At 44.3% G+C, this 22,046-nt stretch overlaps 1 protein-coding gene across 2 annotated transcripts in view; it reads left to right on the forward strand.

The window, feature by feature from the left end:
* The first annotated feature begins 4,754 nt into the window (after window positions 1-4,754).
* The window catches only part of LOC140515181 (maestro heat-like repeat family member 5), a 127,020-nt gene continuing 109,728 nt past the window's right edge, over window positions 4,755-22,046 (forward strand). Inside the window, exons 1-3 of one of the 2 annotated variants that reach the window (XM_072625733.1) lie at window positions 4,755-4,904; window positions 12,382-12,701; window positions 13,822-13,967. In XM_072625733.1, the coding sequence (XP_072481834.1) occupies window positions 4,888-4,904; window positions 12,382-12,701; window positions 13,822-13,967 (483 nt within the window). In that variant the 5' untranslated portion in view covers window positions 4,755-4,887. The remainder of the gene's footprint in view (window positions 4,905-12,381; window positions 12,702-13,821; window positions 13,968-22,046) is intronic. The other variant, XM_072625732.1, reaches the window with a different exon arrangement.

The following is a 22,046-nucleotide window of genomic DNA, read 5'->3' on the forward strand; positions in this document are numbered from 1 at the left end:
TTGAGCAATTCACTTCCCTTTCCCAGGTCTTGAGGGTTTTCTCTTCCAAATAAGGAGATGTGACCTCTGAGGTCACTTCCGGTTTTATCAGTCTCTGTTCCTGTATCTTTTACTGAAATCTCCATATCGCTAATGTAACCATTAGTATCCCTCACAGTCTGGTCCAACCTTCTCCCTCTTACTTCGCTTGGTGACCTCATCACTTCTCTTAGATTTCATTGCTGTGCCCATGCTGATCATAAAAAAAGTCTACCTCTCCTGCCCCAACCAATGCTGTCCTCCAATCTTGTGTCTCCAACTGCCTGTCAGACATCTTGAATTAGAGTCCAGTAGACATCTTCAATTAGATGGGTCACTGGATCCAGATGATTCAGGAGGAGAAAGTGAGGCTGGTGACCTTACACAGCCCTTCCTCCCTCTCTCAAAACAGAGTCAAGTGCAAGTCATGTCACCATTCCGTGATGTCATGGTCTTCTTTGAAAATGAAGGACAAACACAGACCTGTGAGTCAACCTAGCTGCCTGAATGGGGACCCAGCTTGGGGTTTAGTGGCTAGATGTCTTTCCTTCCTTCCTTCCTTCCTTCCTTCCTTCCTTCCTTCCTTCCTTCCTTCCTTCCTTTTTTCCTTCCCTCCTTTTCTTCCTTCCTTCTTTCCTCCTTCCTTCCCTCCCTTTCTTCTCTCCACCCTTTTTTCCTTCCTTCCTTCTTTCCATCCTTCCTTCTTCCGTCTCTCAAAACCTTAACTCCAGTGCACTCTGAAACCCATAGCTTTGACAACAATAGGTCCTGCCTTAGAGTGATTATCACTAGTAACACTTTCTGTTTCCCTCCCACTTGGGTTTACTTTTTTTTTCCTTTGCTTATGAAAAGGGCCATTCCTCTTAAACAGGCCTATTCACTCAATGGGCATTGCCTCCCTCGAACTGAATAGCTGAAAAGCCAAGGTCTCCCATTGAATCCTGGGCCATCTCCAGTCATCCTGATAAATATCTGCTCACTAGATCCAGATGTCCCAGGAGAGGAAGTGAGGCTGGTGACCTTGCACAGCCCTCCCTCATTCAAAACAAAGTCAAGTACAAGTCATATCATCTTTTCTCTGATGTCTTCTTCGAAAACAAAGGACAAACACAACAACCTGAATTAGGCTCCAGTAGACATCTTGAGGGACATTAGGTGGTGCCATGGATAGAGGCCTACACCTCCAGTCATGAAGACTCTTTGTGAATTCAAATCCCACCTCAGATACATCCTAGTTGTGTGATCCTGGACAAGTCACTTGACCCTGTTTGCCTCAATTTCCTTATTTTTAAAATGAGCTTGAGAAACAAGAGTCGGACATGACTGAACAACAAGATATCTTAAACTCAATTTGTCCCAAATGGAACTCATTATCTTTCCCTTAAATCCTTCCTGCCTCCCACCTTCCCTATCGCTGTAAAGGGTACCACCCACCTCCCAGCCTCTGAGGCTCTCATCCTAGGTAGTCATCCTGGACTCCTTAACTCTGACTTCTGACCTCCAGGCCTTCCTTTAAGTCTCAACTACAATCTCATCTTTTGCAAGAAGACTTCCCCAACCCCTCTTAATTCCAGTGCCTCCCCTCTGTTCATTATTTCCTGTTTATAGAGCTTGCTTGTATATATTTGTTTACATACTGTCTCCCTCTTTAGATAGCTCCTTGAAGGCTCTTTCTTTATCCTCAGCTTTTGGTCCAGTGCCTGACACACGGTAGACTCAGTAAATGTTTATTGATTGATGCTATGTGTGGCCTTAGACAAGTCACTCCCCCTTCCTGGGTCTCAATTTCCTCCCATATAAAAGAAAGGGTAGGACCCAATGGTCTCAGAGGACCCTGATTGATCTAAGTCTAGGATCCTATGTGTGATCTTAGGGCAATCACTTCAGCCCCCTGGAACTCAGTTTCCTGTTTAGTAAAATTGAGGAGGTTAGACTAAATTTCCTCTGATTCCCCTCTCAGCTTTAATATTCCCAATTCTAAGGTCCCTCCCAGCTCTGACATTCATTTTTCTAAGGCCCCTCCAAGCTGTGGCATTGCTTGTTCTAAGCTCCCTCTCTACGCTGATATTCCACCTTCTAAGGTCTCTCCAGCACTGACGTTCTATGTTGTAAGGCCCCTTCCTACTCTGAGATTTTTTTGTTCTAAGTCTCCAACTCTGTATCCTGTGTTCTAGTGTCTCCCCCAGCTTTGACATTCTTTTGACATCCCATTTGTCATAAGGGCCCTTTGATCTCTGACCTTCTGTATCCTAAGGTCCCCTCCAGCTCTGAAGCTGTATGTTTCTCCCAGTTCCCATATTCTCTGCCCTCAGTTGTCTTCTAGCTCTGACAGTCTCTAATCAAAAGTCCCTCCCAGCTGGAGCACTGTGTGTCTTCCAGTCCCTCCTCAGTTCTAAATTCTGTCTTGTAAGGCTCCTTCCAATTCTTACATTCTGTGCCCTGAAGTTCCTGAGAGCTCTGACATTCTCTCTTTTGCGTTTTTCCTTTCAGTTCCTCCAATCTCTCTTCTTTGGTTCCTCCCATCCTGACTCTCTGGTCTACACTCCTCCCAGTTCTAGAATTCTGTGTTCTAAGGTCTCCTCCAAATCTCACAGCCTGTGCTCTAACGTCCCTCCCGGCTCTGCCATTTTTCTATTTCGTGAAGACTGGGTGGAACAATTGAAGCTGAATTCAACCAACATTTTGTTGTTGTTATCATTCAGTCTTTTGGTCCTGCCTGATTCTTCATGACCCCATCGATCGTAGCATGCCACATCACACTCCACTATCTCCTGAAGTCTGTCCAAGCTCATGGGTGTTGTTTCCATGACACCGTGATCTAGCCATCTCATCTTCAGCTGCCCCTTTTTTCCTTTTGCCTTCAATCTTTCCCAACATCACGGTCTTTTCCAATGAGTCCCATCTTTTTATCTACTTTGTGTCAAGCACTGTGAATGCACAGGCCCCCTGGAGGTGTCTGCCTTCAAGAAGCATATATTCTATTGGCAGCTAGGTGGTGCAGTGGATAGAGCACCAGTGCAGGAGTCAGAAGGACCTGAGTTCAAATCTCACCTCAGACACTTGATACTCACTAGCTGTGTGACTTTGGGCAAGTCACTTAACCCCAATTGCCTCATCCTGGGTCATCTCCAGTCATCCTGATGAATATCTGGTCATTGCATTCAGATGGCTCTGGAGGAGAAGTGAGACTGGTGACATGCATGCACAGCCTTCCCTCACTCAAAACAAAGTCAAGTGCAAGTCATGTCATCATTTTTTCTGATGGCATGGTCTTCTTCAGCAACGAAGGACAAAGACACATTCAGACAGGTCTCATATAGAATGTGGCACCTGACTTGAGTCAGCCTTGCCAAAAGTCATTCCATGGGGATGGGATGCTTTCTAGGGATGGCTCACAGCCTGGGAAAAGACAAGGAAACTAAATGTCACCTGCCCGCTGCCCACCAACCTCCCTGGCTCAGGGATTCTACCTGAACTTGGTAACAGAGGAAGGGTGGATTAACCCTAACGTGTGTGAAGAGGTTCCAGGAGAAGTCCAGTCCTGGCCCAAACTCAAGAATATCTCATTACAGCCCTGTGGAAGAGGGCCAGCTAGAAACCTCTAACACTTGGGTGATCCTGGGTAAGTCCCTGTCTCTCTCTGAGCCTCGGTTTCTTCCTCTGTAAAATGAAGACATTAGATTAGCTCCAGATCATGGATCCTAATTGCTGGACTGAGTTAATAGGACAAACTGACAGGATCACTGGTCAAGTCCAGAGGATTCCCTTGCCTGACCTTCCTTCCATGTCTGGTGTCTGTGTGTGTGTCTGTGTGTCTGTGTGTACATGTGTGTGTATGTGTGTGTCTGTGTCTGTATGTGTGTCTCTATGTCTGTGTGTGTCTGTGTCTGTGTGTGTCTGTGTGTGTCTATCTGTGTGTGTGTTGGGAGGGGGATACTCTGTGCAGGACAGGACAAGACAGGAGTTGTCTCACGTCTCACAGAGAATCCTGATAAACTCATTCACACTGAAAAGTAATTAGAGTTCCTCCAATGTTCTTCTACCCTAGGAGGTAGACTACCTGACTCTCACTAAGGGTAGACTTTTGGACACCATTCAGGGAGATATAGGGCTGGTAGTGGAATACCATTTCAAACAAACCTCAGACTCCAGCACATATGCCTGTGTGTAAGGCCATACCTTGCTGACAGGCCTCCTGGATACCTTCCAAAACTTCCTGAAGGTTTGAGAAACCATGTTGGAACTCAGGCTTTTTGGAGGCAGCAGTGTGAGGAGGGGGCTAGGGCTGGCTGGGCCTTAGAATCACTAGGCCTCACCACGAATTCCACCCCTGCAGGTCACAGACCTTTACCCTTATTCTCTTTTGGGTCCACAAGGGCTAAAAATGTTTGTCTTTTGCCTCTCTCTATCTTGTTTCAAGGAAAGAACTTGGTAAACATTATAAAGAGCTTAGAAAAATGAGTTCAGCTTAATGACAATACAATTCAACAGACACTGATTAAATACCTTCTGTATATAGATCTGGACACTGGAGGTGTTTTGACTAAGGGAAGGAGATGACCATGTTTGTTGGACTTATTTTTGGTCCTTTTCTGTCCCATTCCCAAAAGTAACAGAGGAAAGATCCAAGTTTTGAAGATTCTGAGAACTACTAGGGCTGTCCTGCCAATGGGTGGGTCCTCTTGCTCCTGAGTTACCTTCTGTTCAAGGGAGTTTATGACATCACAAGTGATGTCAGAATCAGAACAGAACAAAGAATAGACCAAGTGGGCAGGGCAGGCTCATTTAGGATGATTAGGAGCAGGAGGAGGGCATGAGATCTTTGTTTCCCCCTCATTCAGAGAAAAACAAGTTTGGAACCTAGCCTGGATGGCTCAACATAGCAGGTAACCCTCACCTCTTACTCTTTGTGTTGAAGGGTTTCATTCCAGAAAGATATAAACTTTTGGGACTGACAGAAGCTCCAAAGGTTTTCTAATCCAATCTCCTGCCTTCCAAGATGATTACCAAATCTAAACCAAAGGGGAATCTATGGTCTTCTTCAAGATACCCATGGGAAGAGACTCCAAGCCCACCCCTTTATCATCTCCCCAACAATCCTCAAAGTCAGTGTAAGGTTAATGTAAGGTTCATGGTGGGTGGGGGGAAGAGTTAAAGATCTTCCCTGCTTATTAACAGGCCTCAACACTTTTTGTTAATTTCTAATGAGGCACAGAGTCACAAGGGTTGTGCCCTCCAGCCCTGAAAAGAGTATATGTACTCTGAAGTGAGGTTTTGCTTTGAGGCTTTTTTTTGGAAGAAGGTCCATGTGCCAGACTAGACTCTGGGCAGCCCTTTTAAGAAGCCCCCCAGCTTTGAAACCCCAGATGTTGGTGCTTTTCTCTCTGGTAATGATGTATGTATTGTTTATGGTCAGTCAGTTGGAAGCCCTGTCTGTTGGTCTTTCTGTTTGTTATTTCTGCTTGTAATTTCTGTTTGTATTTTCTCTGAAGTTCAGGGTGCTGACTTTTTCCCCTGAACTAAGTGAATGATATATGTACTTGATTAAAAGTGATTACTGACCCCTCAAAAGTTGCTGTCCTTTTAGAAAAGCAGATCTAAGAACTTGTACAGCAGGCCCTCCTGTGTGTGCTGGGGTCCTTTGCTGATACAGTCAGAGACCATTTACTTGTGTGTAATCTTCATTCCATTTCATCGGGTCTCTGCTGGAAAAGAGGTTGCCTTATTGACTTGGCCTTATGTATTTTCATTAGTTCTCTATTTGTCTTGGATTTTAGACCTTTTTTTGAGCTATTTGATGGAAAGATAGGGGAAGGGGTAATCAACAGCTTTCCTTCCTATCCTGATTGCATTGATTTCATTTGTACAAAAGTTTTTCAGTTTCTTTTAATTGGATGTTGCTTATTTAGATGTGGATGGAACTTTAGAGGTCATCAAATGTAAAGTGAGAGCCAGAAGGGAAATTACTTGACCAAGATCACACAGAAAGGTAGTGGCAAAGCCAAGGCTAAATCCTTGATCTCTTGGCTTCCAGCCTGGTGTACTTTCCACTGGCTCACACTACTCCCTGAAGACCATTGTTGAATCCCAAATTCTTCTACTGACTAATCCCAGTTCCTTTTACTTTTCTAGATAGGATCTCTTTTCCAAGTCTCCAATCATTCATATCACCCCATGGCCAATGAGCTGGAAGGGTGTGAAGGGGACTAGGTTGGGATTGGGAATCAGTTCAGTGCTGATGGTGCTCCTATAGAAAGAGGGCAAAGGGAGGACATTTGCTGGCTAAGTGCCCTTTCCAAATGCTAGCCTCCTTTTGGAGGATGTTGCTGGTGTGTCCATGGCAGAGTGCTGGTGCCCACTAGGTGGACCTGCACAGCTCTCTGCTGCCCCCTGCATTCCTCATATACCTGCCTTGTGGGTGTGCGATCAGGGGTAAGTCTGGGGACGAAAATCACTTTACTGATGGAGACTGGCATCTTCTCTGTGTCTGATGTTTTTAGTATGCTGTCTGGAGCACTGAGAAATTAAGTACCTTGTCCAGAGGCACAATGACATTGTGGGTCAAAGGTGAACCCAGGCCTGGAACCTATGTCCTTCTGTCTCCAGGGTCTCTCAAAAAATTGGGATTTTTCCTGAGGACTACTGAATATTAGGGAATGAAGGGACTGACCACCAGAGATGATCAACTAAATCCTGGAAATGAGAAGCCAAGTACTACAGATGAGAGGTGAAGCCTTGGTGATCACAAGTGCTGTCTTCTGCATGAAACCTTAAATAGCCCTGAGAGAGATTTGTATCATCATCCACAGGGCGCCTAACTTGGGATAGGGGAGACCTGGGTTCAAATTGTACCTCAGACACTTATTAGCTATGTGACCCTAAGCCAAGTTATTTTTGTCTCTGCCTCAGTTTCCTCATCTGTAAAGTGAGGGGGTTGGATTTGCTAACCTTTGAGATCTTTTCTAGCTCTAAATTGATGCTTTCCCCCCTCACCCCTAACTACTAATTCCTGATTATTTATTTATCTTGTATATACTTATGGGGGGGGCATGTTGTTTTCCCCCTAGAATGTAAACCCCTTGAGGACAAGGGCTGTTTCATAGTTGTCCTCTCTGTTGCTAAAGTTTTTGAAAAGGCCATTCCTGCTCATTCCCTCCATTTTTTCACAATGCGCCATTTTCTTCAACCTTTTGTAAATCTAATTTCTGCCTTCTCCACTCTGCTTAAACTGCTTCATCACTGGTTACCAATGATCTTGTTTCTGTCTCTGCTTTCCTCAATCTCTCCCTTTCTCCCCCATATCTCTGTCTGTTTCCCCATCTCTGTCTCTCTTCCCATCTCTCTCTTTCTCTCTCTGCCTCTTTCTCTGTCTCTCTCCTCCCTCCCTTCCTCTCTCTTTTTCTCCTTCTCTTTTCATAAATCTGAAGCCAAATTTATCAAAGGATATTTGAGGGACATAGTCTTTTGGTCCTTGGTCTCAAATGATAGGCCTCAGAATGCTTTTGGATGAAGTACATTCCTCTAAGCCTGGAAGAAACTCTGGCTTACCAAGCAGCTGTTGAAGCAGCGAGTGGGGAACAAGTGTCATGGCCAGCAAAGCTCCCCAGTGAGGCCCAAACCAGATTCAGATGTAATTAGGAAATGTTTAACAAAATAAATAAAAATACAATAAAATATAGATAATGTTAATTTGTGGTTTTCTAAGTCACTTTGCATCTACAGGCATGCTTTCTATTTGAGTTTGTCACCACTGATACAGAGAATAAAGGACTAGACTTGAAGTTAGGAGGACCAGCCTTCAAATCCCACCTCTGACACTTACCAGTATTATGGAGAGCTAACATATGGGAGGCAAGGCCTACAAATGTGCAGCAGCCTGATCAATCTCTCTCTTATCATCCAATCCAATGGCCTTTTTAAAAGTCTGCATCCACCTTGGTGTCATAGGCATATAGATTTCAAGCTGGAGGGGACTACAGAGAACAAATGCCCTCATTTTACAGAGAAGGAAACTGAGGTGCAGCGAGGGGAAGGGACTTATCCAAGGTCATACATAGGATTCTATATCTAGAGCTGGAAGGGACTTTAGACACCATCTAGTCGAATCCCCCTCATTTTACAGAGGAGAACCTCACTGCTTCTAGGGAACCCCTCTTCCATTTGGACTCTGTGTGGGACATACTCCATGACACTGATGGGCTCCTTTGGTAAGCATCTGTCTCCATGTTTTATAACTTCCTGAATATTAATAATCAGAGACTTTCTATGGTGGAATCTATCAAAGAATCTTACGTGATCTCACCATAAGAGAAGGCAGGAGTTCTTAACCTTGTTTTTAAAACTATTTGGTTAATTGTTCCAGTGTGATTGGTTTCCTCTGTATTTTATTATGTGCATTTAAGAACATGATTCTGAGAAGGAATCCCTAGGCTTCTCCAGCTTGATTGCCAGATTGAGGGTGTAATACAAAGAAGGCAGAGGACCGTCAGGCTGGGAACTGTGCTGTCTCCCTCTGCCAATGCAGGCTAGCACCTTCTCTGCAACTGACCATCATGGAGAGACGCTTAGAACACTGAGCTTCATTGATAGGCTCAATTTTGTGATGAGAATAGGGAACAGACATTGTCATAAAGCAGACCTCCAAAAAGGAAAAGAAAAAGAAATAAAAAAGAAAGGGCACCTCCCTGTAATTTCATCAAGTTGATTGGGTGATGGGAGGGGTGATGAGGTTCAAATGCCTCACACCAGTTGAAACCATGTTTTTTCATTTAAGGTTCAGCTTGGTTTTATTAGACTGTAGTGTATTCTAATGGCTTAGGAAATATTATTTTGCCATACAAATTGATTTCCTTTGCTTTTCTGGAGTATCATATACCAATCTTTAATTTATTTCAGTTGCCAAATTGTCTTGCATGGTTTGGACTGATTTTTCCCCTTCATTTGTAAAAGACATGCTCCCACTTACTTGCAAGATTCTTTCTTTAATGTTGAAGCTCAGGATTTTGGAAACTACATTTCTGGATGAGGTGAGCTCAGAGTCCTCTGCCAACATCCTGTGGATTCTATTGATCTATTCTTTACTCTCTGTTTCCAAAACTCCTGGGCAGTTTCTAGGATGATTTCCTGGAGCATATTATTCAGTATTTTGGTTTACCATTTATATTGCTGGGAGACTAATATTCCTTGAGTTGTCTTGCCATGATCTGTCTTCAAGGCCAATTGGTTTGATTTGTAGAGATCTCAAGCATTCCTCCAATTTTGTTGTCTTTTGATTTTGCTTTTATATATATTTTTTCTCTAGAAAGGCAGAGTGGTCAAATGGATAGAGGCTTGGAGTCAGGGAGCTGAGTTCAAATCCCAGATCTCACACTTATTAGCTGTATGACTGGGGCAAGCTCCTTAGGGTGGTTATCCCAAGTCATAGAGGGGTAGGAGGAGGATTCTTCTTCATTTTGGAGTTTGGAATCCAAATCTACCAATCTCTTTTTCAGATTGCCTTCTGCCTTAGTGAACTTGCCACCTTTTGTTCGAAAGAGTCCATTTTCTCCCTTTCACTTGCCTTTATGAATTCCTCATTGAGAGCTTTCACTTCAATCATTCCCCCCCCCCAATTCTTATTTCTTCCTTTCTTTATGTCTTCAATACAACTCAACAAAGAGTTCCTGAAGTACTCTGGGGTTTCTTACAGCTGTTTTTTAATCATTTCTTGGGGTTGAATTGCATCCCTGGCAATATTCTCCTCATTTTCTGGAGCTGTTGGCTTCCTTCCTTTCACCTTATGATGGTCATTCATTTTTATGGTTGTCAAATTTTGATTTAGTTTTCAGTAAGGTTTTTCCTTATTCAGTTTTCTTTCCTTTTTTCTTGATTTTTATTTTTTTTAAACTTACTTTGGTGCCTGTCTTGCATTTTGAGGGGTATAAGGGGAAGCGGGAATTCATTCAGCTCTTTTGTTCAGGGCTAAGCCTTGGAGAGAGTGCTAAGGATCCACCTTCTAACTGCAGGTATGGGGGCCTCACATTCTGGACATGGGGTAGAGGGAGGCTAAGTTTTTAGGTGGAGCTAAAGTGGAAGATGGAGTTCCAGAGGGAAGAGGGGGGCTAATCTCTTACTGAATTTGGGGCCCCTAGGCTCACCAGTTAGGCTCATTATCCTAAGCCTCTCCCACCTCCAGTACCTGGCCTAGACATGACTCCTCTCTTCCCCTCCACACAGCCAAGTACAAGCCTCTTTCCCTCTCTAAGCCTCAGTTTTCCCTTCTGCAAAATACGATTACAATCCTTGCCCTCCCGACCTTACAGGAATATTGTAAAGCTCAAATGAGATTGTGTGTATTGATGCTTTATAAAGTAAAAGGTGAGACGTATGCGTCACATCAATCACTCAATAAGCATTTTTTTAAGTAAGTAGGCATCTGGCTGTTAAAGGTATTACTGTTATGGTAGCTGAGGTTTAGTGGAAAGTGCAGTAGACCTGAGGCAGGAGATCTGGTTTAGAGTCCCAATTAGTTATTTGACTAGTTATATGCTAATTAGTTATGTGACTATGGACAAGTCATTTCCCTTTTCTGAACTCAGTTTCCTTATCTGCAAACACACACATGCACGCATGCATGCACACACACACACACACACATACACATGTGCGGCGCGCACAAGTGCACACCCCTTCCCTTCCCTAAAGAAAGTATTCCAGACACCAAGACATGTGAGCTGTTAGTATTACTAAAACTACTAACCTAAAACTTAGTTTCCTTTTCTGTAAATTAGGGAATAATAGCTATGCCGTCTTATATAGCCTTGTTGTAAAGAAAATACTTTATAAACCTTAAAATGCTGTAGAAATGGAGGTGATGATGATGATGAAGGAACCCATGTATCAGACACACAGGGCCTAGGTATACCTTGAAGAATTTCCTCACTTTCTTGGCCCCCGCCTTGGAAACTACTTTCCACCTATATGTCACAATATTACATAGAAAGATTTTTATTAAAAGTAGAGAAACCAAATAGAAATCTGAGCTTGAGCAAACATTCATTCCCAAGAAGCCTATAAATACTGAGTCACAGTCTTGAATCTGAGGGCTCCTTTGTGCTCCCGTCCCACTTTCCTCAAGTCTTGGCTTGGCCTGCCTCCCCTTGAAGGGGGATGGGTTGTGGCCATGGTGGTCTCTCTCTCTTGCTCTCTTCCCTATCCCCCTCTTCCTTTCTTCCCTTTTCTTCCTTTTCCCTTCTCTTTCTTTCTCTTAATTTCTCTCTCTCTTTTCCCCTTCCCCCTTCTCTCTCTCTCCTTTTCCCCATCTCCCTCCTCCTTTCCCTTTCTCCTTCTCTCTCTCCTTTCCCCTTCCTCTCTCTCTCTCTCTCTCTCTCTCTCTCTCTCTCTCTCTCTCTCTCTCTCTCTCCTCCCTCCCTCCCTCCCTCTCTCCCTCACTCCCTCTCTCCCCTCCCTCTCTCTCGCCTTTGGCTTCCTCTCCCTCTATCCCTCTTCCTTCCTTCTCTCACTTCTCCTTCCTCTCCCTCCCCCTGCCCTCTTTCTCTCCCCTCCCCCTCTCCCCCAGCTCTCTGCTGATCTCCATGACCCCTAGTACACAGCAATGTACCTTTTCGGGTGAGGCCAGGAAGTCTTTGTACAATCCTCCCTTGTTTTGGTGCCACCTCCCCAGTGCCACAAAAGCACAGCATCTCTGTGTCTCTTCTGGTTACCCCTTTCTCCCTGCCCACCTCTCACCAGTCAAATCTTCAGTTTCTCCCCTGACAAGCAGTCCTGTTCATCACCATGACTGCCCGTGCACAAGGTCATGCAGAGAGCCCTTGGGATGGACCTGTGATGGTCATAGCAAAGGACAGATGTCCTCATACTTGCCATATTTTTTGACTCTAACTCTGCAATGGTAAAGATGGCAAACCATCCACATCTTATCCCCAGACACAAGCTGCTGGACCCTGGCCAAGTCTACTGCTTTTCTCCATGAACCTTGGTTTCCTCCCTGTAAAATGAGAATTTGGGATCTGATGGCCTCTAGAGTCCCTTCCTTCCAGCTCTAGAATTAGGAGCCTCTAATGAGCACTCCACAGTGGATCTAACCAATGGATGTCTTCTGAATCTTTAACCTTATAAAACCAATGTGGCCCTTGGCTGTCTGTTCCTTTCTTTTGCTTTTGATACATGACTGACACCTCTCTATTTCTGATCAGACATTTACTAGATAGTGGTGGTAGCAGTAGTTGTAACAACAACCACCTTTCCAAGTCTCAGTTTCCCCATCTGTAAAATTGGGACTTCTACTCCCTGCTTTCCAGGGTTGTTAGGAGGAAAATGCTATAAACATGTGAATTGTTATTCTGATTCTTTTTCTAATTGCAGGTCCTTAGTCTCTCACCTTAGAAGTCCCTCTCTGCAGAACTTTGATGCAACCAAGGACCTGGAAGTTGAAAGCCCCTGCAGCCGGTCAGACCTGTCAACAAGGAGCAAGAGCGTGTGTACGCTTTCCCAGCCATGGCCACCTAAGATCTTTCCCCATTGTCAGGGAGAACCCAAGGCGGTGCTCACAAGCAATTCCAAAGACTCCATCTGCTCTGACGTTGGATGCTGCTGGGTCTTCTTTTTCCAAAAGGCCAGGAAGTCCCAGGTAGAATCAGGGCTGATGAAGATAGGGATCTTTACTGAAGAAACCAGAAATGCAGGTGAGAATGAGCCCCTGATGGAGAATGAGTGAGTGCTTGGAAAGGCCTGGGGCTCACTGCTGACAGGATCACGGAGTCATAGGCAGGTAGAGACTCTGGGGGGACACCCAGCAGTCACTCTCTGGCTAGGAAGGTCCCCCTCCCACCTCTCACCCATTATCCAGAGTCCTGAGCTTTTAAATCCTGTAACAATATGTCAGTTGAGCATTGCTGGCTGCTCCTAGTTTGCAGCAAGTTTGTCCTCAAAGTCTTATGGGTAGGCAGTAGGCAGCTACCTCTGTAATGTGATTTGGGGATGGAAAGGTATCAGGAATGCTCCTTTGCCCCCAAATAACTCCCCACCGAGCTTGGTGGTGCCTGAAACATCTATCATTTGAGCTTCATTCCACTGGGTTGTGAAGACTTTTCAGTCTTCTAGAGTCTCCTCAGAAATGCCCCTGGGAACAAGGAGAGCAGAAACCAGTATGGGTCAGTTCCAGCCTAGCAGGGATCATTTGGCTGAAACCAAAGTCCTCCTGGAATTACCACAGGTGGAAGGGGGAGAGGTCCACCAGAATCTGGGAAGGGCTCATAGAGATAATGCTGTATAATGGAAGGAACACTAGACAGGAGATCTGGCTTCTAGTCCCAGCTTTATTGCCCATGTTCTATGGTCATCTCTCCTATCTGGGGCTCAGTTTTCCTGTTTGCCCAATGGGGACATTGGACTACATAATCTCTGAGGTCCTTTCCAGCTCTGACATTTTATGATTTTATAGTTTTGGCCACTTCTAGGCCATAGGATTTTAGAACTACAAGGGACCATCTAGTCCAACCCCCTCATTTTACACAGGAGGAAACTGAGGCACAGAATAGGGCAGTGAGTCTCAGCTTGGCCATTAACCACTTTGTGACTATGAGCCGCTGGGAACTCCTTGACAGCAGGGATTGTCTTGTGCCATTCTTTGTATCCCCAGTGCTCTGTACAGTGACTGGCACATAGTAGGTGCTTATTAAATGTTTGCTGACTGACTGATTGCCCTCTGTACCTTCCCTTCTCTAACCATAAAAGAAGAGGGTTTGGGAGACATACTGTCATTTTATGGTTCTATATACTGTCTCCTTTCCTTCCCTCCCTTAGCCATCTGTTTCAATATCCTCAAATCTCTTGGAATGAAGAAATGTTGCCAAGTGAAAGCCTCAATCTTAAAGCTTTGCATTATGGCACAGAATCATCATTGCATCGTGCTGACATCAATCCAACAATTTCTCCAAGAAAATGAAGAGGTACTGTTCCCCGTGTCCTCAGGCAGCCAGGTCCCACAGAGTACTGGGCTCTGGTGGAGCAAACAGTCTGATCTGCTCCCTCAGGAAATGTCCTGGGGGAGACAGAGTGGGAGAAATGGTCCTATTATTCAGCAAGTGAGTCCAGCAGGGGATCGCCCCCCTACTCAGAGCTTGAATGGACAAGGGCCTAGGGAGGGGTCAAAGTGAGACAAAGTCCTCACCAAAGAGAGCTGGTAGGTCTAGACCTGGGAATGTGGAGGAGGACTCAGGTTCCTGGAGGAGTCTGGAGGAGGCTGGGCAGCATTATACAAGAGTGCTGGGTTTGGAGTCCAGGAGACCTAGGTAGAGCACAAATCCTAGCTATTTATCAGTTGTATAACCTGCATTGAATCATCTCTTCTCTCTGGGCCTCATCTCCTGTAAAATGGGGATAATGATATAATACCTAGCTCATGGCAAGGGGAGGTATTGAGGTAAAAGTGCTTAGGAAACCCCAAAGGGGTTTGCATCATTATAGCCAAGATGATACTTCATGGCCATGTGGAAGCTGGACCATGTGTTTGTACTCACACTCACCTGTATAGATAACATTCTTTCTTCTTGAGTTTTACTGCTAGGATAGTCAATGTAGATATTTCTATCCTAGCTCTTTTCCAAATGTTCTGAATGACTTTGGACCAGTCATTTCTTCTAGAGCCTCTATTTTATCTTCTGTAACAGTGGGCAAAGTAAGGCCGCTAGGTGCCGCTGCAGTGGATAGAGTGCTGGGCCTGGAGCCAGGAAGACTTCTTCCTGAGTTCTAGCCTGGCCTCAGATACTTCCCAGCTGTGTGATCCTGGGCAAGTCACTTCACCCTGTTTGCCTCAATTTCCTCATCAGTGAAATGAACTGGAGAAGGAAATGGCAAACCACTCCAGTATCTTTACCAAAAACCCCCAATCGGGGTCATGGAGAGTCAAACACAACTGAACAACAGCAACAACAACAACATTGGGAAATTCATTGTATTCCAAGTGAGATTTATCCCTGACTCTGCCTCTCCAAATTTCTCTATCCTTCCAGTCATCCAGTCATCCTTGGCCCTTCCATCTCCCTCCCTCCTAAATATCTAATCAGTTGCCAAGGCTTGTTGATCCTATCTCCACATCTTGTCTTTACCAGACCTTCATCATCTCTGATCTAGATGACTGTAATAGCCTCTTAGCTGGTTCCCCTACATCCAGCCTCTTCCTCTCCAATTCATCTTCTACTCAGTTGCCTGGCATCATTCTGATCACGCAGTGTGTTGTACAGTGGAGTTGGAGACCCATCTCTCTACCAACCATGTAAACATGGACAAATGACCTGACCTCTGAGAACTTCATCTTCCTCATTTCAAGAATAGGGATACTAGTACTATACTTATACTACTCATCTGATAGCTTTGGGGGAAGAAAATGCTTTACAAATAGGAGCTAGATTTATTATGACACCCTTCTAAGAATGGCTTCCCATCATTTAATGGACAAACTATAAACTTCTGACCCTGGTATTCAAGCCCTCTGCATTCTGACTCCCCACCCTATTAGGCCTCTCTTTTCATATACGCTCCTCCATCTTTGTGCCATTGCCCATGCCAGGCCCCACGCCTGGAAAGGACACCCCCACCCCTGTCTTCAGCTGTTAGAGTGTCACTCTTTTCATCCAAAGCCTAGCTCAAGCATCACCTTCTCTATGAAGCTTTCTGTACCTGACCCTTATAGATGAAAGTTACCTCACCCTCCTCATATTTCTCATCACACTCTGCCTTAATCCATCCTCACAATGTTCTTGCTCACTTGTGTATGTAACTCGAGTCTAGGGACTCAGATTACATGTACATGTCTTTCCTCCATTAGATTGTGCTCATGGAGACTAAGACCTGTGGCATATGTCTTTGTATATCCAGGACCTGACCCTAGGCCTCTCATATGGTAGAAATTTAATAAAAGTCTATTGAATTGGATTGAGGTTGAATCCAGTAGGGAAAAGAATCATTCCCAGGGCCAGGACAAGAACAAATGTGGTCAAAACAATATACACAAAGACTACCACACTGTGAATGGAAAGGACAACCACCAAACAATCGAAAATGAATGTTACAAAATTACAAAGAACAAGCTTGGGGCCAAAGAGGAGGGATGAGAAGGAACCTTCATGCTTCTCTGCAGAGGCTGGAGTGGGACATTCATGGGCTGGGAAAAGACATTTTTTTCAGATGTTTTTGATGTATTGATCTGTTTTGCTGACTTTTTTTTCCTCTTCCTCTTTTTCCTTTCCTTTCTTTTTTAATCTTCATTATAAAGGACCACTCTCTGGGAGGGGAATTATTTTACAGAGCAGGAAACTGAGACTCAGAGAGATCGAAGTTACTTGCCCAAGGCCTTCCTAAATTTAGAGCTGAAAGAAAACTCAGAGGCCACCCAGTCCAACTTCTCATTTTACAGAGGAAGAAACTGAGGCCTGGGGATATTAAAGTACCTGACCAAAGTGAAAAATAGGATCAGAGGTTTCAAGATTTGAGGGACCCCCAAGGCCAAATAGTCTAACTTCTGCCTGGCTAAATACCCTCTACAGCAAGTGGTCATCCTACCTCTCCTTGAAGGGGGATGTGAATTAGAATCGGTGGAGTGGTTGGTATGAATCAGATCCAGATGAACAGTCCCTTTGGGTGCTTCCTCCTCCCTTTGCAGATCAAAATGATTGTTAAAGCAAGTCCCAAATGTGTTCAGTGCTCCACTCTGGGAAGAGGAAGGCTCCAGGAGACTTCAAGCTAATCCAGTCCCTCCTTCATCACTGCTCTAGTGCAACAGACAATGTGGCTGCTGCTGCTTCCTCCCCTGCCCTCACCCCCATATCTTCCCTACCCCTCTTCCTCTCCCTGCCCTGGGCAGCTAGGTGGTACAGTGGATAAAGCACCAGTGCAGGAGTCAGGAGGACCTGAGTTCAAATCTCACCTCAAACACTTGACATTCACTAGCTGTGTGACCTTGGGCAAGTCACTTTACCCCAGTTGCCTCATCCTGGGTCATCTCCAGTCATCCTGATGAATATCTGGTCACTGGATTCAGATGGCTCTGGAGGAGAAGTGAGGCTGGTGACCTGCACAGCCCTCCCTCACTCAAAACAAAGTCAAGTGCAAGTCATGTCATCATTTCTCTGATAGCATGGTCTTCTTCAACAACGAACAACAAACACACATACTCCTCTTGCTGACTTCTGGATTTTCTTCAGATCTTATCTTCTTACTCTACAAGGCTACTGTAACCTCCTCCCCCCAATTCAGTTCAATTTCCCATTCCCCCATTACTGATCCTGTCCTTGGAGGTATATCCTAGTCATGGGCCTCATCCCCCAGGTTCCTAGCAGTGATCCCTAGGAGACATTGCCTTACTTGCAGTAGGATCTCCAGGGCACCGGGTTCATCAGTCATCCTATTCCCGTGTGTGTACTTCTGAAGCCATATGAGTTTAATTTGAGCTTCTCTTTTTGGATGTTGTCTCTTGTGGATTACTGGTCCTTTCTCTTGCTCTCATTACACCAGCTAGCTCCCTTGAAAAGATTCATGTGAGCTTCTTCCCCTCCCTCTTTTTAATTTAAAGTCCTCTTGCTTTGATTCAAAAGACTCCAGGAAAATATATTATTACCAGCCCCTTATATTATTACACTCTTTGGCTAATTGCCACCTACCCACTGCACCCAGGGACAAATGACTTAGAGCTTTGGTTGCAGCTCATGTCCAGTGTTTCCCTCCTAGAGGTACAAATGCTGGGCCTGTAGTTAGGAAGGTCTGAGTTCAGAATAGGCCTCAGGCACTTACTAGCTGTGTGTGAACCTGGGTGAATCATTGAAAAAAAACAATAACCTCTGCCTCAATTTCCTCATCTGTAAAATGAAGATAATAATAGCACCTACATCTAGGGTGGTTGTGAGGATCAAATGAGACAATAATTGTTAAGTGCTTAACACAGTTGCTGGCACATAGTAGGTGCTATGTAAATATTAGTTGGTGAGTGGTGCAGGGGTGTGATGTCAGGAAGGCCCTGCTGCCCCAGGATTGAACCAAGTTAGATTGTGGGCCTTGATTCAGAGCAAATAGGTCCCTTAGTGAAAAGAGAGGGTTCCCCAGCCCTCTGGGTCCAGTGGCAGATTTTTTGCATTAACCAAAACATGCCATTTCTCACTCCTCACTTCTGTCTCTTGGAACTTCAAGAACCTTTTCCCAATTCCCCCAACTGTCAATATCCCATCTCCCAAATCACATTCAATTTCTTTGGTATGGAGCTTGTGAATGCTTATCTGTTATGTCTCCCCAATAGATTGTGAGCTCCTTAAGGCCAGGGGCTGTCTCAGGCTTGCATTTGTACCTTCAATGCCCAGAGGAAGCTCTTACGACATATTTGTTAGTTGACTGATTCTCTCCATTTGAAGGGTTAGATTTTAGGTGGAAATCCACAAGTATTTGTTTCTGAAAATACTCTGCCTCAGGTTCTTTAACTGTTAAAAGAGAATAATAGTAGAAGTTATCTTCTAGGGTTATTGAATGAGTGAATGAATGAATAAATGAATGAAAAAGCAAAGATTAAACACTTGCTGTGTGCAAAGCTGTGGTGAAGAAACAATAAAAAGAAAAGTCAGACATCCCTGTGAGAGAAGTGATTGAATTAGGACCAAGGTTTTCCCCCTTTTCTACTTTCTCATTCAGAAATCAGCCCCTGTAAATGCAGGGCTGGTACTGAGAAGGAGAACTCAGATCTGGTCCGAAGGTAAAGTTCTGTGAATTTCTGGATTCCAGCCCATTGTGTCTTACTCAGACAGGTCTGGGAAAATGTGGATTTTCCCTTTTGTCAAATGGGTTATATGAATATAGATAAGTCTCTTTTGATTAAAACTAAGTGATCAGAGTCTATACCCCAGACTCTCATTAGAATAGGTCCCACCTCTCATTATAATATTCATTTTCTCGTTAATTGCTAACCAATCAGAGTTGATTTCCACCTTCAGGAGCACTGACTCTTCTAAGGGTATATAAGTATTTAGTGAGTTCCATGACTGGTCTTTTTGACAAATGACCATCCTTTTATTAATAATATGCCAATAATGACTAGCACTATTAATAAAATTATTAATTACTGAGAAACTATGTCTCTTGAACTTTTTATATGTTATACATGTTTTCAAGGAGCTCACATGGGTGAGAAAACACATGGAAGAGTTTAGCTGTAGGTCAGAGAGAAAGATCCTATGGTCTTAGGGTACAGCAGCAAAGCATATGGTAATGACCCTTCTTAAATGTCATTTCCATGCTTCTGATGGTGAACCATTTGGACTTTAGTGCTATGATAGAACCACCATCTAAGAACATTCTCAGGTGCACCCACTATGGGTTAGCCTAATTTTTTTCTCTGAAAGGTGACAAAGCTATATAAGAGACTAGATTGCTCCAGGGCAGACCTACACAACTTGGCAGTAGGTAGGGGCCAAAATTAAAATAGGCTAAACCTCTTCAGGCCACAGATGGACTATTAGAGACAGGCTGATGATAGTTGGTTGCCACAGGTCACATGACAAACAGGAAAGAGTGTGCAGTGGCAACCCACCCACCAAGTTACATGACGGGCACAATAGTGACTAGTTTTAAGGCTGTGTAATGTTAATGGGATGTAAGATTTTCCCCACCCATTAATAGGCCTCATGTAGAGCCCATTAAGGGAAGCTTACTTAAGGGAAGCTTCCATTTGCTTGTAGGAAGGCTTTCACATCTTTTGCTAATTTCTAATTAGGCACTGAGTCACAAGGATTGTGATGCCTTCTGGCTCTGAGAAGTGTATATATACTCCAAGGTGAGGTTTTGCTTTGAGGGCTTGCTTATGAGAAGGACCTTGTGATTCCCTCGTCAAGACTCTGCATGGCTGTATGTATGTTCAGACCCCCGACTGCTCAGATGTAAAGGCTCTCTCGATCCAGTGATGTATATAAAGTATATAGCAATATTGCTCTGATTCAGGAAGAAGAGCCCTGTCTGTTGGTCTTTATGTCTCTGCTTATATTTTCTCTAAAGTTCAGGGTGCTGATTTTTCCCTTGAACTGGTGAATATAATTTTAAAAGATTGTTGACCCTTAAATAGCTATCTTTCCTAGTAAAGCAGATATAAGCACCTGTGCTAGCAGCCATCTGGGGTGTGCTAGGGTGCTTGCTATTACAGGCACATTAAGCAGGGAATGAACAAAGCACTCATTACATCTTCACTTTCTTTTGCATGTTTTTATGGCCACCCTAAATCCTTTGGTGGGCTGCATGTTGTGCGGGTCTGTTCTAGGGGCTAAGGCTTAAGCTAAACTTCACTTGATTGGCCAGCTTCCTGGTAACAAACCTGAGGGCATAAAAAGCCTGCCCCACCCCATTTGGCAGCTAACCCAAAGTGGTTGTAGTGTAGTGATGGAAGTCACCAAACCCTACGTGAATGTATGGAGGCAAGAGAAGCCCATATCTAGTCAAACTAAGTGCTCTAGCATCTCTTCCATCTCTTTTCTATGCCATGGCTAAGGAACCCTCATTTTGTTAACTGTTTCAGTTTGCTCCAGTTATTGTTGTTGTTTTTCACTTGTTTCAGTCATGTCTGACTCTTTGTGACCCTGTTTGGAGTTTGCTTGGCAGTGGTTTGCCATTTCCTTCTCTAGCTCATTTTAAAGATGAGGAAACTGAGGCAAATAAGGTAAAGTGACTTGCCCAGGGTCACACAGCTAAGAAGTTTCTGAGGCCAGATTTGAATTCAAGAAGATGAGCCTTCCTGATTCTAAGTCCAATGCTCTATCCACTGGGCAAGCCTAGTTACCCCAGTTCTGAACCCCAACTAATAGAGAAGCAACCCAAGTCATGCCCACCCATTCGTAATGGAGAGAACTTTCATTTCTATGTCTTCATAGAAATGCAACTGCAGAAGCAGTTGCCAAGCCACGTTGGGGATGGGGGCAGGGGTACCTCCTGGGATGATGACTATGAGATATGAATGGCTTGGAAGTAGGACCAGTAGTTGGGGAGTGCTACCACTCCTGAGGCTCTTGAGTCTACCTATACATCTATGGTAGTTGAGTAGCAGCTGGTGTTGATGGTGGAGAGGAAGGTGGACCCCTTCTCTACAGTGATTACAGCTCAATGATGGCTGTAGGGTCTGGGTTAGAAGCAAGGCTGCTGGTCTAGGCTCTTCAGTTTGGGGTCCTAGGCTATCCCTATCAAGGTCCAGATGGGCAGAGTGTTTGTATATTCAGCACCTCCTATGTTCTTGGCCCTAGGCTAGGTGGTGGGAGTGCACATGCAAAGAATGAATCAGTAGCTACTCATGTGAAATTTACAAGCTAATGAAGGAGACAGTGAGCACATATATAAGTCTATAAGCATAATATGAAGTTAATAAATACAAATATATGCAAAATAGTAGGTACAAGGTAGTTTGGGGGCAAAGAGCACTAGCAGTTGGGGGAAATTAGGAAAGATGGAAGGTGGGGCTTTAGCTGAGCCTTAAAGAAAAAGAGAGATTCTGTGAGGGTGAGGTGAGGAGTCAGTGCTTTCCAGGCATGGGGGATGACCAGTGCAAAGACAAAGAGAAAGGGGATGATGTGCCATGTGTGAGGATTAAAGAGAAGGCTGGTTTGCCTGAGTGGCAGAATGCATGATGGGGCAGAAGCCCACTGAGGCTGGAAAGTGAGGTTGGGACCAGGTTATAAAGGACTTCAAAAACTGAGCAGAAGAGTTTCTATTTTATGTAGAAGATACAAAGCTAACATCCCAGTAATAGTTGGTAACAGAGTTCTGGCATCCTCCTTCCCATGGACCCTAACAACTTCCTAGGCAAACTTTAAGCTTACATTTTTATCCTGTTTAGTCATTCAACTCACCAAATCCCAATTCTTTCATAGGCTGCAAAGGTATTTTCCTCAAATATCTCTTAGAATAATTAGAATACAATTTTCAGTTGAGATCCACTTTCTAAGATTTTGTATACATAATTCCGAATTGCTTTCCAAGATGCTTGTACTGATTCACAGTTGCACCAACAATGC

The sequence above is a fragment of the Notamacropus eugenii genome, chromosome X (assembly GCF_028372415.1).
Source record: "Notamacropus eugenii isolate mMacEug1 chromosome X, mMacEug1.pri_v2, whole genome shotgun sequence".
Classification (NCBI taxonomy): domain Eukaryota; kingdom Metazoa; phylum Chordata; class Mammalia; order Diprotodontia; family Macropodidae; genus Notamacropus; species Notamacropus eugenii.